This window comes from Centropristis striata, chromosome 22 (genome assembly GCF_030273125.1).
Source record: "Centropristis striata isolate RG_2023a ecotype Rhode Island chromosome 22, C.striata_1.0, whole genome shotgun sequence".
NCBI classification, from domain to species: domain Eukaryota; kingdom Metazoa; phylum Chordata; class Actinopteri; order Perciformes; family Serranidae; genus Centropristis; species Centropristis striata.
In genome coordinates this window covers 21,982,540-22,000,056 of record NC_081538.1, presented here as the reverse complement: position 1 = coordinate 22,000,056, position 17,517 = coordinate 21,982,540, and the positions used below count along the sequence as shown (strand labels likewise).

At 41.3% G+C, this 17,517-nt stretch overlaps 1 protein-coding gene across 3 annotated transcripts; it reads right to left on the bottom strand.

The window, feature by feature from the left end:
* Positions 1–1,528: 1,528 nt before the first annotated feature.
* vezt (vezatin, adherens junctions transmembrane protein) lies at positions 1,529–17,399 on the bottom strand. Of its 3 annotated transcripts, none has more exons than XM_059325908.1 (12): positions 17,168–17,399; positions 15,827–15,964; positions 11,725–11,814; positions 11,438–11,622; positions 9,671–9,955; positions 8,236–8,393; positions 7,817–7,965; positions 7,045–7,439; positions 5,789–5,982; positions 5,405–5,511; positions 5,052–5,259; positions 1,529–3,902 (listed from the first exon to the last, which is right to left on the bottom strand). In XM_059325908.1, exons 1-12 carry the CDS (start codon positions 17,201–17,203, stop codon positions 3,349–3,351), a joined length of 2,499 nt encoding a protein of 832 aa, XP_059181891.1. In that variant the 5' UTR covers positions 17,204–17,399; the 3' UTR covers positions 1,529–3,348. The 3 variants fall into 3 exon arrangements, with proteins under 3 accessions (XP_059181891.1, XP_059181892.1, XP_059181893.1); XM_059325909.1 differs by having other exon boundaries at positions 8,236–8,381; positions 17,168–17,398; XM_059325910.1 differs by lacking the exon at positions 17,168–17,399 and adding an exon at positions 16,720–16,862.
* Positions 17,400–17,517: the final 118 nt, after the last annotated feature.

Genomic DNA, 17,517 nt, shown 5'->3' with positions numbered 1-17,517 from the left:
TAGTGATGCATACAGAATGACTTTCAGACCTCTTGAAGTTTTAAGGTGCAATTTCACAGTTTATAATCTAGCTTTTTTGGGCTGCTATATTTTTCTGTTTAACCATTTGTTTAATAGTTTACTTATGCTGTGTCAAAGTTTGTGTTATCTTCTTCATTCTCCTCTAATTAATAAAATACCATTGATTTTACTTTCCCGCGACCCGAGTGCGGATAAGCGGTTAAGGATAATGAATGAATGAATGAATGAATGAATGATTTTACTTTTGATAACTTCTATAACTGGGTTTTTAAACATGGATTTCAGAATTCTGAGCTTAATTTGAGCACCCTGAAGGCAGCACAAAGTAAAACATGCCGAATCAGCTGAAGTGGAGCTCATGCGGTGAGGAGTGAACCCTAATGAGGAAATGACCCGTGGAGAGGTATAAATACACTGACAAACTGCACTGATTACAATATTATAATTATGAATTATCATTATCATAATTATCATGTACACATCAGAAATGTCACATTAACTATGGGCTGAAATTGCGCAAAAAAATAAAGCTCGGACCTGTAAACAAAATAGATAAAACATTTTCAAATATAAAGTTCATTTTGACGCAAATATATGCTGCAAAAATCCTGCATTTTTTGCTAAAATCACCTGTTGCAGTTACAGAATTGACCACTAGGGGGCAAACCTATAACAGTTAATCTATTAAAATAATAGTGTCATGTGGTGTTTTATATTTAGAGGCATTTATGCCACTTGATGCACATTTGCACAGGAAGAGAGTATGGGTGGCTTTAGCTGGAGTTAGATGTGTTTAATGCCAAACTAAATCAAAAGAGGTAGAGTTACTGAAATATGGTGTTTCCCTTCTTAAGTGTATTAAATCCAAAGACAGGGGCACTTAAATGTTAAGTCTTTAGTCCACTGCATCAGGTCTGTGTGTGAGTCTCCAAAGGCTGGAGCGGCTTTAAAGTGGAGCAGCAGCTGTTGTGGGTGAGACAAATGCAAAATCCCACAAAACATATCGAGTGACTCACCAAACCTGTTTCTCTACCCGGACCGTGAGAGCCTCTGAAACGCGAGCGTCACAAAAGACTTCAGGATACATTGAACACTTCCAGAATGGTATTTTATTTCACGTTGGAAAATGCAGGAGGAGGGAGGGGAGGAGGGAGGGCTCACCCTGAGGGGTTAGGGTGCAGGAGGGGGTCAGGACAAGGCAGACATGGTGACAAGAAAGACAGGGAAGGTGGAGGAGAGGGTGGGGGGCATACACCAGGGCTGTCAGACTCTTATGGCAACTTCATATGAAACATAAAGTTATAGATTGCCCTCACATGAGAGAAAACCAACTTTTTTTTTATTACTATACCCGTACAGGTATTTTAAACCTCACAGAAGCACACAAGTCAGTCCATAAAGTGTCAAGTCATTAACAAGTCTTCCTCCAAGTGTGCCCCTGTAAACACAGACGCTGGGACCGTTTCAGTCTTCATGAATTGTTCTTAAATACAATAGTGTTTTATTCCAAATGTGTGGTTGGCCCTCATTGTGTCCAGTCCAGACAGCAGAGAGAGATGGATCGCAGAAAGGGCCGGACTAAAATAAAACGCTGACAGTAAAAATAGCATCCTGCTTCCTCTTCTTTCAGAGCTCCCCTCTCACACTGTGTGTGTGTGTTCATACAGAACTGTTATTAATTAAAGGGATAGTGTAGATTTTTGTTAAAGTGAGGTTTTATGAGATACTGATGAATGGTCAGTGTATTACCTACAGTAGATGCCAGTCAGCATGCAGGAGTACTGACACAGAAGATAAGTAATGTACTGCTGTGGACGAGGGGCAGCAGCTAAATTAATTTTGTCACCAAATCTGGGATTTTGGTGATTAAAATTGTTTGTTTTGGTTCATTAAAGTCACACAATAACACAAACAAACTAACAGATTGAGGCAGCGGTAGACAAACAAGTCCAGTGTTCTGAGAGGTAAAATTACTGGTTTTGTCAATGGAGTCTGGTGGCCTTTAAGACACACAGAGGGATTCATTTCCACCGCTCAAAACGCCTTCAGGCTGCTCTGCTTAACATAGCTCCATGCTCAACTCATATTTCACCCGGTTCTACTCAAATCCGCTTGCTCCAAAAAAGAAAAATCTTTTTTAACTCCATTATTGAGCTTGCAACAGCCGATTTTTGCTGGAGAACAGCGTGGGAACGCAATACACAGATGCACTCTGGGTGGACATGCTTCACACTAATGGTGTGAGAAGGGACGGAGCTGGAGAGAAGGCGACACTCAAACTTTTTATAAAATCTGCTCTGTGTTCCATCCAAAGTCCTCCAGTTCGCTCAAATGCTCAGATATACACAGCTTTAGTTCTCCAATGGAAAGGGCAGTCCGATGGCAAGGCAAAGCGGTGAAAATATTCCAAATATAGCACTTAAACTGATAACTTTAAAAAAATATATATGTTTAGCTGCTGCCCCCTTCCACAGCAGTACATTGCTTAGCATCTTTTTATTTTTTTTCTCCTGCCTGCTTCTCCAAAGTGGGGAGTGCCAACCACCATCTACTGTACACTGACTATGGACAAGTACCTTAAACAAGCACACTTAAAAAAATCGGAACTGTTCCTTTAAGGCTAATTTAACCTGCTGCTTTAATTTTTTAATTTGGTCACTCCGGGCTTATTTCACTTAGTCTGACTCATTAAAATCCTTTAAATGGGAGCCGTTTGGTGTCCAGATCTATCGTTTGAATTCTATTTGATATTTCTTTGATCTTGCACCCATCCTGTTAGGTCTATCATTTTTATTTTTTGTTTTAATGAAACAGAAAAGTTCCTTTGTATCTCAGGATATTGCTCTGAAACATTCAACTTCTGCAGCCCAAAGCTTCCTGACAGTAACTCAGATTGTAGTGTTTTAAAAACTGAAATGAAAACCATTATCTCTTCAAATAATCTCATTACACATGAATACACTTTTTTCTTCACGTATGGACTGATCACGTTTCCTACAATCTCTCCACACCTACTGAACGACTGTGAACAATATACAGTGTGTGGATGTCACCGAGTAAACTGCAGACATTCTGGTCTTCTGACCCGAACACTGTAAGGTCATGTTTTGTTTTAGTGGTTCTGGTACCTGAGTTTTAAACAGCAAAAGAGCAGTAAGAATTGTGGGTAATGTACAGTAAAATGGACGGACGTGTAATAGGCGTCAATTTGAAAACGCTTCCACAGCAGTAACAGTTGAATGTAACACAGACCCATCGATTGAAGACACCCAGACAATCAGACATAAATACAGTCTCTGCTCAGAGCTCGGTTAAAGCAGCGGGGTTTTAATTTAAGTCCTTCTTGGGGGTTCGTCTGTCGCTCTCCTCTTCTTCATCCTCCTCCTCCTCCTCGTCATCGCCGAACGTCTGCTCCTCCATCTTGATGAGCGACTGTGAGCGCGCCGCCACCTGAGCGGCGAGGGCGGAGCTGAAGCTCAGAGCCTGCGAGCCGTGGATCTCCGTCAGTCTGTCCATCACGGAGACAGCGGGGACTTTCGGCTTGAGGAAGCAGTCCAGCCCGTTTTGACCCTCCCCCTCATCCAGGACACCGTCGTATTGGTGCAGCTCGGCCGCTCCTCCTCCTCCTCTTGCACACACCGAAGTTCCTCCCAAATCCACTTCCTTCTCCTCCTCACCGCAGCTGAACTCCGTCACCGGCTCTGCGGAGGGGTCAGGCCTCACCCTGCCGTCTTTTCCTTCCCCTTCCTCCCCTTCGCTTCCTGCAGAGCCCTCTGAAAGGTGGTTTCCTTCTTCATCGCCACTTTCTACAGATCCCAGAGAGGTGGGAGCGTCTGACGGCTTCGTGGTAGGATCTGAAGAGGCGATGTGAGCTGAAGCAGCTGCAAGGAAGAAGAAGAAATAAATCATAAACTGATCTCCAATTTTTTATCTCAGGGATACATTTTTCACATATTAATGATAATAATAATCATAATATCATAATGATATTCATATTCAATAATCATAATAATGATAAAAATAATCTGCTGATTAACGCATAATAAAATGAATCATTAGTTGCAGTTGTAGTCTAAAGAAGGGAATGAAAATTTACAATCATGTATTAACCTTTTTATCGTTTTATCGTATATATATATATATATATATATATATATATATAAAAAAATACTTCTTCTCGACTTGTTATTTTGAGAATATTCTAGGACACAATCATGACAATAAGCCTTGATAAAATATTTTGTAAAGGTTGCTGTGAAGTTTTGTCTTTGACTTTTACAATTAGCTTTTGTCCATTTTAATTAAATAACAGCTAATGAACAAGATAGACATTGAGATGTTCTTTGACTTAGGTTAGGTAATTAAAAATACTTTTTTTTAATCTGTCGCCAGAGTAGTAAGTTGTCCTGAATAATTTTTCCTTAACCCAAAATCAAAGAAAAAAGTAATTTCCTTCATCATTTAGTGGGATTTCTTAATGTATAAGGATCAAATGAATGTTCGTTGTATACTAATTGTGAATATAATCCTATTAATTCCTATAATAATAATCATATTAATTAATTTCCATATATTTATTTAGTGTATACTCTGCATTAACACCTTATTTTGAAAAGTGGACGTCGTCACGTGTGTATCCTGGGCCGTTTCAATGTATTTACCGTAAGGATCAGAATATGAGGCCACTCCAAGTGTTTGCATTGCCTTGATGCTGTTTGTCTCTTTCAAAGTACTTAAATATATTTGAAAGGTTCTTTGAAGTGCATCTTGTCACAACTCTGAAAAGTAGGCTACAACTGAAGCGACTTAGGTGCCACCTTTGACAGATAAACAACTATGAAAAAATAAACGATCTGATAAAATAATAACACCACAACATTCAGAAACGCAATGATTCCTCATCCATCAGGCCACTCCCCCAATATATATAGGTCAGGGAAACACTGTTAATAATAGCAGCAAAATCACCACCAATCAGTCTCTCATGTCCTCTTCGTCCCAGGACAGAGGTGACATGGATCAGTGCAGACCTTGGTCGTTGAAGAGCAGCTGCTTCCTCTTCATCCTCTCCCCCTCTGACGCACGGAAGCCCAGCACAGCTTTGAGCTCGGACAGGACGCGACGGGACTCCTCCCTCTCCCTGCGCTGACGCTCCCGCTCCTCCGGTGACAAGATGTCTGACCAGGACCCTCTGCCTTCACCATCGGAGTCCGAGTCGGACACATAGGCCTCCCACTCCTGGTGGAATTAAACAGTGGTGGAGGTTGAGAACAGGGAAACATATCAGGAGGACACAAGGGATGCAGAATGCCTGGTTAATGCCAGTTTTAAAGGCCTTGAATCTTGGTGTAAATAGATGCACATAATGTCAGGTTGATCTTACCAGCTCTTCTGGCACAGGGTCTCTGTCCAGGATCAGCGGGAAGGATGGAGGAGGATCAGGAATCTCTGGCACAGGGAGACCACACTGCTCCAGACCCTCAGCGTTACCTGCGGAGATGGTGTGTGGAGTCACTGACGTTATTGGAACGAAAACCAGATGAGCTCAACAGCTTGGTATTGGAGCCTGTTCCTGCTCTGGTTGGTCTGTTTCTTGTCCCACATTGTGAAGGAGCTACTTCCTCCGTGACTGTAAATAGTCTCGAGTCATGGTAAAGGAAGGAGGAAGTATGTGATAAAAATAGGAGCTGCGTAAATATGGAAACTAATATACTACTAAAGGGGGTGTCACCGTTCTGCTTCATATTTAATGTTTGGGCCGGCTCACCTGTGCAGGCATTGACCCGTCTCAGCATGCGCTCCACCTGGCTGATGGTGTCCTCCCAGCAGCCGGTGCTGGCCTGCATGTGAGGCTGCAGCTGGTGCAGCCGGTCGCTGAGGTCCTGGTAGCCCTCGAATGTCAACTCTGAGGGTTCCTTGGACACCATCAGCTTCTCCAGGTCGTCCTCCAGGATGATCATCCTGACGATATCATGAAGAGAAGAAGAGGAGGAGGAATGTTGACAATGCCAGTGAGGGAAGGTGACTTCAGTCATCATTCAGACATCACTTTCATTACATTATGTTGAATCACCATGACATGAATGGGAAAAGAAGCTCAAGCACTCTCACTTTCTGTGTCAGTGCTCGTCTAGAAATGTCACTGTTTTTGTATGTGTGAATAATTTGCACTCAAGGGAGCCAGAGTGTGCAGATGTTTATTCATATTTTCATTCATGTTTATTATCTTGATGAAATTCAGACAGAAATTTCAGACATGTCAAAATGTAAGCTGTCATTTACAAATGCAAATTTGATTACCTATAGTAGAGGGAAGCTGCCATTATTGAAATAAAACAAATAAATGACGCTGAGAAATAAATAAATATGCCATTAAATGTACCAAAAATTATTAAAAACTAAGGGAGGCATTCACTAATTGATGAAATTTGACATAATTTAAAACTTCTGTTTTTATTTGCTTCCTTATTTATTAAAATTTGTATTAATTCCCATATTTGATTTTCCCATTATTTATTTATTATACACATTTTTATATATTTATTTAAGTTTGCATTTATGTTTTAAATGTATTTATCGCATTCATAATAAAAAAATACATATATTTTTAGATAAGTAATGTAAGTATGTAAAAAAAATGTTTTAAATTCAGTGAATAGTAAAGCCTTATTTTCAAATTTCAATGTATGTATTTTTTACCTAAATTTACATTACACTTGTGTACATTATACTCTATATTTACTTTTTCATTTTTTATTATCTTATTACAGTGTAGCACTACTATGCACACTGTGGATATGGTGTAATCCACATTTCTTCCTTTTTTATATATTTCTAGTTCATCCCTGCAACACCACTGTCTTTACCCATATGCTTTTATTTATTTACTCTGTATTATTACTGCCTTGCTGCTGCAATGACCCAGTTTCCTGACACTGATCATTAAACTCTCATCTCCTGTTATGGGAGGTGTAGAATGAGGGCAGTCGGGATTGTGTAAGTTTGTGTGTGTGTGTTTCTCACTCGCTGAGCAGGGCCTTGAGGTGCAGCTGCAGGCTTCGGATGGAGGTGTGCAGGGTGTTGAGCTCTCGGCATTTCTCCCTGGCCCTCCCTGTCCTGTCGGAGGAGCCCGTCGTCCTCAGCTGGGTCTCAAAGTGTCGGTGGAAGTCATAGCTGCGCTGCACCTCGCAGAGGCAGCTGGCCAGAGCGTGATGGAGGGGCTGGGTCACAGCATGGATGGAGCGGTGCAGCAGGGGAGGAGGAGAAGAAGAAGAAGGAGGAGGAGGGGAAGGAAGAAGAGGAGAGGTTTCTCCTTGGGGTCCGCTCTCTTCTGGCTCCTCTATTCTTCGGGGTGACAGGAGAAGAGCCAGTCGACGGAAACATTCAGAGCTTTGTCCCACCCACAGCTGGAAGAGCATCTACAGGAGGATAAAACAACAGTTGAAAAACTTTTTTGCACGTAAGCTACTTCATTATAGAACCAGTACAACTCTTTTTTTTGGCTTTTTTAGTTTAATTTGTTGCTTGCTTCAGCACTTTACTTCAGAGCCAAAATGAGTTAATGAACACACTGGACAGGCTATGTGACAAAACTGCAAGATACTGAGCCTACAAGATAGACAGCAGAAAAGAGGATGAAGTGGATTAAGATTAAGATTTTTCCCTTTCTTGCAGAAAAGTACGATGAGAAGATCATTACCGCTTTCATGTCTGTGCAGTAAGCCGAGGCTACAGCCAGCAGCCGGTTTGCTGGGTTTAGCCTGGAAAAAAAAAGAGGGCAAAACAGCAGTTTTACCTTCAGGGCAGGCAGGCTGTAGTCGTCTGTCAGCTCCTGAGCCTGCTCGTCACCCAGGTGCTCGATCCCCAGGCCGAGGCCCAGCTCCTTCAGAGGCACCGCGGACACATAGTTGGTCACATTATCGATCTCAGAGTTCAGAGGGAACGTAGGGAGGGGTTAAGGACACTTCTATAAAAATGATGTTTTCACCTATTTGTGCATAATAAAAACGATAAAACAACTCCTTTTTGATGTCTTTAAACACATGTATCCTTCTGAAAGTTTAAAACAACAAGTATAAGTCAAAAAAGGGTATTTGTGCAGTCTGCTCTTCACTTATAATGCCAAATCAAGGCCAGTTACCTTCCCAGCCACCCATTAAAATAACACGAAGACACTTATTTGAGTTATTACATTTTTTTTAGGTAAAGGATATGCCTTGAGCATGTGACAGGTGGCCCGTCGCGACGCTCTGAAGGCCGTGCGGAGCGCCCGGTACAGGGCCTTCCTCAGTCCGATCAGCTGCTGGCCCCGCGGCACCGCCCCCGGTCCCGCCCTGCTAAAGGAGCTGGCGGCACTCACCCTGTCGAGCAAACTTGACAAGTGAAATGTGATACAACTGTGGAGACGTCCCAAAGAGGCAGGGGGTACACACAACACTGAACACCACATCACTAAAGACGACACGCGAGACGAAACCAACAAACTGAGACAATGAGAACTACACAGAGAGTGTTAAAAACAAAGACAATGTGACATGCTATTAAAGGAACTGATCAACTTTTGGGGAAAATATGCTTAATCGCTTTCTTACAAGTAGTCACATGAGATCAATAGCACTCTCATATTTTTGAGGTAAATATGATGCTGCAGTTGCAGCTGGTTAGCTTCGCACAAAGACTGGGAACAGGGTCAAAGAGCTGGTCCGGATCTGTCTTATCTCACTATTAACAGGTTATTTCTTGTTTGTTAAATTTGTAAAACTGAAGTGTAAAAAAAATGTGCTGGATGGACTTTAGACAGAACCTGGCTAGTTGTTTCCTAATTTCCTGCCTTTATGCGAAGATAAGCTAAATTAAGCTAAATTAAGCTAATCGGCAGCTGGCTATGGCCTCATATTACCAAACTCGATAGATGCAAGAGGGCACTTAACAAGTTTCTTCACCAATGCTATGAAATTGTATGCACTTCCGGTCTCCTAAGTGGGCTTGGTTGCCTCTCTCGTCAATAATCATTTATTCATATTTACTTTTCTGTTGCTAACAGTAGATATTTACACAGCTAAAAGTCACATTTAGCAGTACCAAAATATTTGTAAACCGATCTAGCACCACTTGGCTTATGCTATCTGTTCTTGCAAGGTTTTGGATAATGCTAACCTTAGACATAAGTTGCCAGATCTGGTGAGAGTGAGTTGCTGAGACAGAGACAGGTCTCAAACAAGGTTAATTTCCTCCTGATATGTCTGTCTAAAAATTGCCTTTTTTGTGTAATCATATTCAGAAAACATGTGGCTTGTAAAAAAATGGTTCCAATATTTTTTTGGTGACTCTGGGACAAAAGACTCGGCCATAATCTGTGCTAACTTTCATTTCACCCATTGGAATCAATAGTATGTTTTATAGACAAAGCTGAAGCTACACACAGAGACAGAGACAGTGTTTAAAACAAGTGCTAACATAAATAATGAAACAGCTACAGACACACTACCCGAGGAGGTAAGTTAACTAAGACACCACTAGCACTAAAAGAGTGAATTAACTGAACAGGTTTGAACCAAGCGGTGACAGTTGGTATCATGACAGGGAATGCACATGAGCATTATGTGATTGGATGATTGGATGTAGGAGGATATAAAATAAACACACTTACAGGGTGAACCCTCTGGAGATGACCTCCGTCTCCTGCACCAGGCGCAGGGCTTTCCGAGACAGCCCGGTCAGAGTCTTGCTGTTGTGGACCAGAGTCTGGAGCTGCGCAACCTGTGTGTGGACGGATCTCTGCATGCGGCCCTGTCTCCATAGCGTGACCCCCCTCAGTCCCACCCAGCCCAGAAGGGCCAGGCCCCACGGGTACGCAGCCAGCGACCACAGACCCTCAGACACGGAGCAGAGACCCAGCAGCACCGCGGCCAGGCCGACCAGCCCCGCCATGTCCCTGAGAGAAGAAGAAGACAACAGGAGGGAAAGGTGTTTAGGGCTGGAGCACACTGACTTTCTTGGAGAAAGAACAGTGACAATTACATATTCTGTATGAAAAACACAAGAGGAGAAAGACAGCCTGATTTATGTTTCTAATTGTTTTTACATTTAATTACAATTAATTTGTGTTTCCCAAGAATTATTTTCTATATTAAACATCGATTTACCTCTGACCCCACAATTTTATATCATAGGAGCACTCCCTAAGGGAAGATGGGGAAAAAAGGAAGCTGTTTCTATTACATGTCCTATTATTAATAGCTAGGAAGATGATAACTGTCTTGTGGTTAAAACCACTCCCTCCTACTATACCCCAGTGGCAGGAGAGAGTGAAGAAGGTATACGTGACGGAGAAGATAACGGCTCACCTTCATCTTAAGATGGACATTTTCACAACAAGATGGGGTCCTGTGAGCAAATACTTAAATCTACCAATGTGAAACCTTGTCAAACTATGCTACCTCAGAACTGTCCAAATGTATGTGTGATGTAGAAGTAAGTCAGAAACAGACCATTGAGCCTAAGTTGTTTGCCAAACTGTTATTTGTTTGACTGTTCAGTCCATACATTTCATGAATAACTTTGTATAGTTGTTTATTTGCATGTATGTAACAGAAAGAAAAATCGGATGTAAACTAAAAGATGTGTAAATGCATATGAACACCAATAAATACTTGGTTCAAAAAAAAATGTGTGTTTCCCACGTTTTTGTTAGGCTATACAACTCATGAAACATTCCTTTCAATAAGAAGGTTGTTGTATAGCAGGGAAAAAGACTATTGAAGTATGTTATTATTATTATTATTATTATTATTTTTTATTTTTTTTATTTGAAAGATTATATTAAAAAGTTTGTCTCATTCATAGATGTGTACAATTTGTGTTCATTCAAAAAAATGTAATGAAATTCTAAATGACTTCAAAACAGTTACGTTTTTTTTAAATATGAAAATGTCTTTGTTTTCGTGGAACAATAACAACAAAAGCATTAAATTAAATGCCCAGAATTTCACATTCAGCACATCCATATTATAATTTATTTTTATCATTTTGTTCCACAACATCTCCAACCTACAAATACAAGTAAAATGTAATTATGTTTTTGCCTTATTAAAAAATGGGCTATTTCTGCAGGTAGTTGATGAAAATGTCATCTTAGATTCAGGGTTAACCTTAATCAATAAAGTTAGTCAAAAATATTTTACATATTAAGAGGGACACCTCACAATATAAAGCAATCTAATACTTTGTCCTTGCAATACATATTTCCTTAGAAATGTTTTTGCTTCTGAAAAAAAGTATTATAAGTTTCACTTTTACTACAGTTTCAGTTTGTGCCTGCTGGTGTTGTATAGGAATGCATTGAAATTCTCTGGTGAACCCATTATGTTTCCCATTCACTGTTTTGTCTTTGAGTGTTTGTTTTCGGACAATGTACCATAGGGAGGGCCTGGCTATGAGGCTTGGTCTGGGCAGGGTGCTCGCTCGGCTGGATGAGCCGGAGGCAGACGAGCTGAGGGTGAGCAGACTCGGGTCCAACAGCTCGATCAGCTCTACATCCTCCTGCAGCAGCACATCTTGGTCCAGAATGCATTTCACTGAGTACTGGCCGAACACACAGTCCTGCAAGAGAAAGAGAAAAAAAAATAATGTAAAAAAAAAAAAAAAAAATACAGCAGAGTGAAGTTGCTGCCAGCATTCCTTTCTGTTTCCCATTCTACCTACCAGCTGCTGGCCCAGCTTACGAGAAGCAGCCGCCTGGTGAAGCGGGCTCCATCTCCACAAGGCTTCAGCCAGTCTCCATAAGCGCCCTCCCTGAAATCACACACAGGGGAAAGGTTATAAATCAGTCAACAAAGAAAGTAACAGCTCCGATCCAGTTTTATGTTTTATGCCCCAGTGGATCAGTAAATTATATTCCAGATTAAAATACTAAATGATTCACCTGCAAGTATTTCAGTCGTTTTTGTTTGATTTCCTTCAGCTCAGACGAATCACACATCCATTAAATAACAAGTGTGTGCACATAAAACACACCCTCACAACGAAAAAGGAGTATCCCAGGAGACAAACTCTTTCAGGCAACAACAATAAGTGCAATGTGTGTTTGTAGAAACACTCACTCCCAGGTCTTATATAGCTCTGCTGTAGGAAGAAAAACCACATAACTGTTTCGGTTTGTTGAATTTCCATTTGGTGTTATAACTGAATGTTTACATTTTCGGCACCAATAAAACTCAAGCTTTTATCCTTTCGAAATGGTTGACAGATGGAAAGGAAGGATTGTTTTAGTCCTAGGAAAGGAGTTTGAGTCTTTCATTGGAGCCACTACAAAGAAAAGCACACACACTTCTGTTTTATTTCATGCTTCCTAGGAGTCTCTGCACCGTGGACTCGCAGTGTAAACAGTCTGAGGCGTCCAATCACAACCAGAGTGACAGAGCGCCTCACATCTTAAAGCGCGTTGATGTTTCGATGCATAACAAACCTCAGGCGGCTCCAAATGGTGCAATTTTTTCTTGCAACAAACTGTGTAATCCCTAATCACAAATAGGATCTAATCACTAATCTCCTTAGCAGCTCTGAGAAATGCTTTGTTTGAAAGTGGGACTCATTTTGAAAGATGCTTTGTTGAAGTTAAAAACCTGTAAAAACTAGCATCATAACTATGTGCGCTCCAGGGGTTATTGATTCAGACTGGACAGACCGCTAGCTGACCCCCCCTCTCTGGGGGGCAAAGCACAATTGTTATTAGTCTAAAGGCCACAGCAGTATTGATTACTGATTTGAGACCGAGTTTCAGGACTGGGCAGTCACACAACACTTCATATCATCGGCCTCAAAGTAGGGCACAACCCTCGTTCCGTCTTCTCTGTAGCAGCAAAGCGGCTAATCCCGCCAGATACTGACACAGAGATGATGTAAACCATGTACAGATTAACTCACAGATGCCTCCACTCACTACTGTAGAACATCCTGTCACAGTCAGTTCCTGCTCATCAGTATTCTCCTGGTGTCACACAGGAAACACTCCAGCTTCCAGACACTGGACTGATCGCTACTACGTGAGCGAATGGACACACAGCACAGACAGCTATATGATAGCAAGTCTGTAGCCTGTTACACACATATCGTGGTTCCGAGTAAATTACTAGAACAACCTTTCAGGCAGTTAGTGATTTTCACAGTTCATATATGCACTAAATTGGTGAACACTTCTTGCTTCCACCTTTTCATGCATGTCACAGCAATGTCAGAATAGATATTCCTATCTGAATAGAGACTTTTTAACTTAAGCATTGGGTCTTCTTCCTCATTATGCCAAACTCACATGAAATACACTACACATATAACACACTATAGCATCTGTATCTATTTCTGAGCAATTTCACCCTGTGTGGACAGAGAGGAGGTCCCTTATTAAAGAATCTGTCCTCTTTCAGAACTTGTATTTCTTGTTAGTTTTCAAATCAACCGCAAAAGCATTATTGTAAAATGCTAAACCATAAACAAGTGACTGAATTGCTTGTTCCACATAAAAGCTTAACCCTTTGCATGCTTTTCCCTGCAGTGTTACTACTTTCATTCACATCACAGACGTACCAACATTTACCTTAAAATGTTACAAGGTCTTGAAGTGGAAATTTGGCAGCACAGATTTCCCTGAATATCGATCACTTCAGATCTTATTCACATTGTAAGAAAATGTTCCTTAACATTTCAGGGAGAGACTGCATGTATAAAAAGGAGCTTATATGTTAGGCGCATAGTGCCTTGAAGATATATTTGGACATTTTTGGGGAAATATGCTTTCTTGGGGGGCTCTCTTCCTGAGCATTATACAAGATTAATACCACTGTCATATCTGTCCATTCAGTATAAAGCTAGAAAATGGAAATGGTTAGCTTACTTTAGTACAAAGTCTTTTCTGAAGCAAACGTTCCCAAAAATAACTGGTTTCAAATCTCAAATGTGAATATTTTTCTAAGTGAGTATCTTTTTAATACTTCCATAATGTTAGAAGCCTTTGCGATTACCAACCCATGTGCAAAATTGTCGGGTTGATCCTGCTTCAACTGCTTCTAATTTATCGCCTCAAAAATATCAGCACATCCCGTCATGGACATTCATACGTACTGCACATACCACAAATTGTGTACGTGAGCTGTGTTCAGTAAGATATTTTACTGGCAACGAACTGATTAACTGTCTATGTGGATGAGGTGTTTTGACTCGGCTCCGACTTTATCTGAGCGGCAGGAAACTGGTCACACAGGGACGAACCGAAAGCTTTCCTGCCTCATCCGAATCCCTCATCCTCCTTAACTCCTTGGAACAACAGCGTACCGGAGAGGAAGCATGACACGTACGGAAAGTTCCTGAATGAAACAAACACAAAACTGTTTCCCGTCGTGAGAGGAGGAGGGGAGGCAGAGGCATGTGATACAGAGCTTCCCAGGACGCATCACTCGCCCGTGTGAATCACGGGTCGACTCAAACCACAGCCATTGAAGGTGAAATTAATGCAAGTGCTATTTCAAGTTCAGGAGTTCCTTTGAATGCAGAGTTGATGTGTGCAGACAGATCCATTAAAAGCAGCCTTACACATGTAAACATCAACAAGACACACACACACTTTGTAAGAGGATGCTCAGAGGCAGGAATGTCAGAGAGACAGAGGAAAGTGCGGTTGCAGTAATCACATTTGGCCAATCTCTTCTAAAATCAGAACAGCAGGAGGAGAGTTGCTGCTGTGTGTGAATACAGAGTAAAGAGCATGCAACCATAATACCTGAATCTGTGTGTAGGAAGCCCTTGTTGCCATGTCTTGTCCGATTGAAGCAAAGAATATAAACCAGCGCATGTCTGTTAGTGACCTATGTGTCGCTGTCCGGAGTCAATAGTCAAATTAATTACTTTCTGTGACAAACACGTGCACAGACACACACTGCCCCAGGTCAGAGATGCAGACAGTTTGAACAGTGATAGTTATTTGACTGATCGTGACTTGATTAATCTCAAGCTGAACCATACCCTAACATTCATTACTGATTAATCTGCAGACCATTTTATTGATTAAAGTACTTGTTGACATCTTGTTTTGTCCAACCAACGGGCCAAAACCAATGAATAATTAGAAACAAAGAGAGCAAATCTTCACATTACAGTATAAGGTTAAAATGGTATAAGATTTTCATGATAACATCTCAGAAAATATCGCAGTATACAGTATTACGACTGAATAAAGACTGATCTAAGCTTTTCGCTTACACAATTATTGTAACTACTATTAGTGTTATTGATATTATTGTCAGTTACAATGACAATAAAAAAAGGAAAACTGAGGGAAACTCGAAACCATTTAAATGAAAGTATGTTGAAAAAGTCTCCATTTTGAGCAAATTGGTCAGTATTTTTTCAATACTGTAAATAAGTAAATGCCTGTGGTATGATGAACCTAAAACCACATGCTTTTCTACATTTTTGCTTTAAAAAAATTAATAATTACTTAAATTAAAAATGAATCAACAAATCAGTTCAGCTGCAGATTAATCAACCAACAGAAGATTTAGCTGCAATAATTTTTTAAAAGTTGACCAATTGTTTAGTCATTTTTAACACAGATATTTCCACAAGTCACCCTGTCCACTGTCTCAGAAGTTCATATTTGCTTGTTTGCTTCCATGTAAATATTATTAGGTTTTATGGGTTTTGTGTTCCCCTTCAGGTCAGTGAAATCAAGATTAAATTAAATCAACTAGTTTATTTTTGGTGGAAATAAGAGGACAGGTATATGATGTTCGATTTTCAGATGGGAAGAACTCACTTTAGTTTTCTGTGCATCTTCGTCGGGTGAGTTGAGGTCTCCCTCTTGTCCGGCATATTCGTCCTCCTGTGTTGCCGTTGGACATGCCTCAAAGTCTGTGTGCCCTAGATCGTGCAGGTACTGGAAAAGAGGGGAGTTCTGCAACGAGAAAGAGGAACACATTGAGCAGTAGTTGAAGTTGTAGTTGAATTATGGATGAAAAGGAGGGTTGGGGTGGAGAGTGAGAGATATAAAATAGAGCCAGATGGAAGAAAATGTGGTGGTTAGGTTATCACTGTGGTACAGTTTGAGCTGATTTTGCCCTAGTTTTCCCCCAGTGGAAATTCAAAGGTGTCCTGACTCTGATAAGCGAGGGAACTGATTCGTCAAGCCAGTCTACTTTCCCTCAGGATTCATCAGCTGAAGTTGAGGCACCACCCTCATCCACCACTGACAGCCCGCATCCCTCCTCCATGCAGCTTACTGTTCTCTTCTGGCAGGAATGCTGTAAACCCTAAATGCCTACACATGTGAATCTGTAAATCACTCATCCAGACATCTTTTGAGCCTCTCTGTGCACCTCGAAAACTGTAAGCACAAGTCATCATGTACATAATCCCGTCTACTCATAGAGGGATAAACACAGGCGATGCTGTTTTCTTCTCACCCTGAACAAAGCAAGCTCAGAATTAAAATCAGCCATGAAATAAGCAGAGGAGAAAAAACATCCCATGCTCGAATGTGGCCAAAAGATGTCTGACCCAGATCTCCTCCAGCTGCTGGGAAAATATCACTCTTAACATGTCTGCTTTGTTTTGGTGCTTCTGGACAGCTGCACAGGAGCATCTCAGTTTAATGTAATTAACCCATGATAACATGCCTAGACAGCAGTCAAACAATTAAATGCTACTCACATGCATTGTCAAACGAAGTCGCAGCTCATGTTGTCACCATGCAGAGGTAGCTGCGTGAGTGTCAGGGTTTTTGTTTTTTTTCCTCCCCCAGAACCGACGCATTGGATCTGGTCATCTCCACCCCACCTCTCAACTACCAGTCTAGTAATGATCAAACACCCACAACAATGCGCACACACACTCCCGCACAGCTCAGCTCCCTCTCATGACCACCAAAGCTCCTTGGCAGAAACAAGATTGGCAGCCAAGCCAAATATGTGGATTTGTTTCGGGTTGTCAATGAATGGCAACAGGGCAAACGGCTGCTTATGTGAAGCTAGCTAGCTACTAGCTTGCCGAGCTAGCTGCCGTTAATGAATCCAACGTCTATTTACCTCAGAACTCGGGAGGTATGACAAAGCATCCGTTACAAGTTTCGATGTTAAAAAGCTGCGGTTGTAATACAAACCTCAAATACCACATCTTCATCAAACTCCTCAGTCATTGCTCTCCGCCATCTATACACAGCCCGTTTTGCATTCTGAAGTTGTAGGCGACAGTAGTCAGGAAACAGCCGTTGAGAAGTTGGTAGTTAGCCGGTTGCTAAACTTCGCATAGAAACTACAACTCCCATAATGCTCTGCCTCTCAACCGCCGCTTGTTCGCGAGCAACGAACGAAATTTGCGCTCGTGCCAGTTTTAGAGCGCCTCAAGTGGGCGCGAGAGGCAGTGGGCCAGTCGTTTGGGAAAGCTCGAGAGGGAGTATAAAGTTAGCGAAGAACAGCCAGTACATAACCGGAAATTGCTTTTAAAATCAAA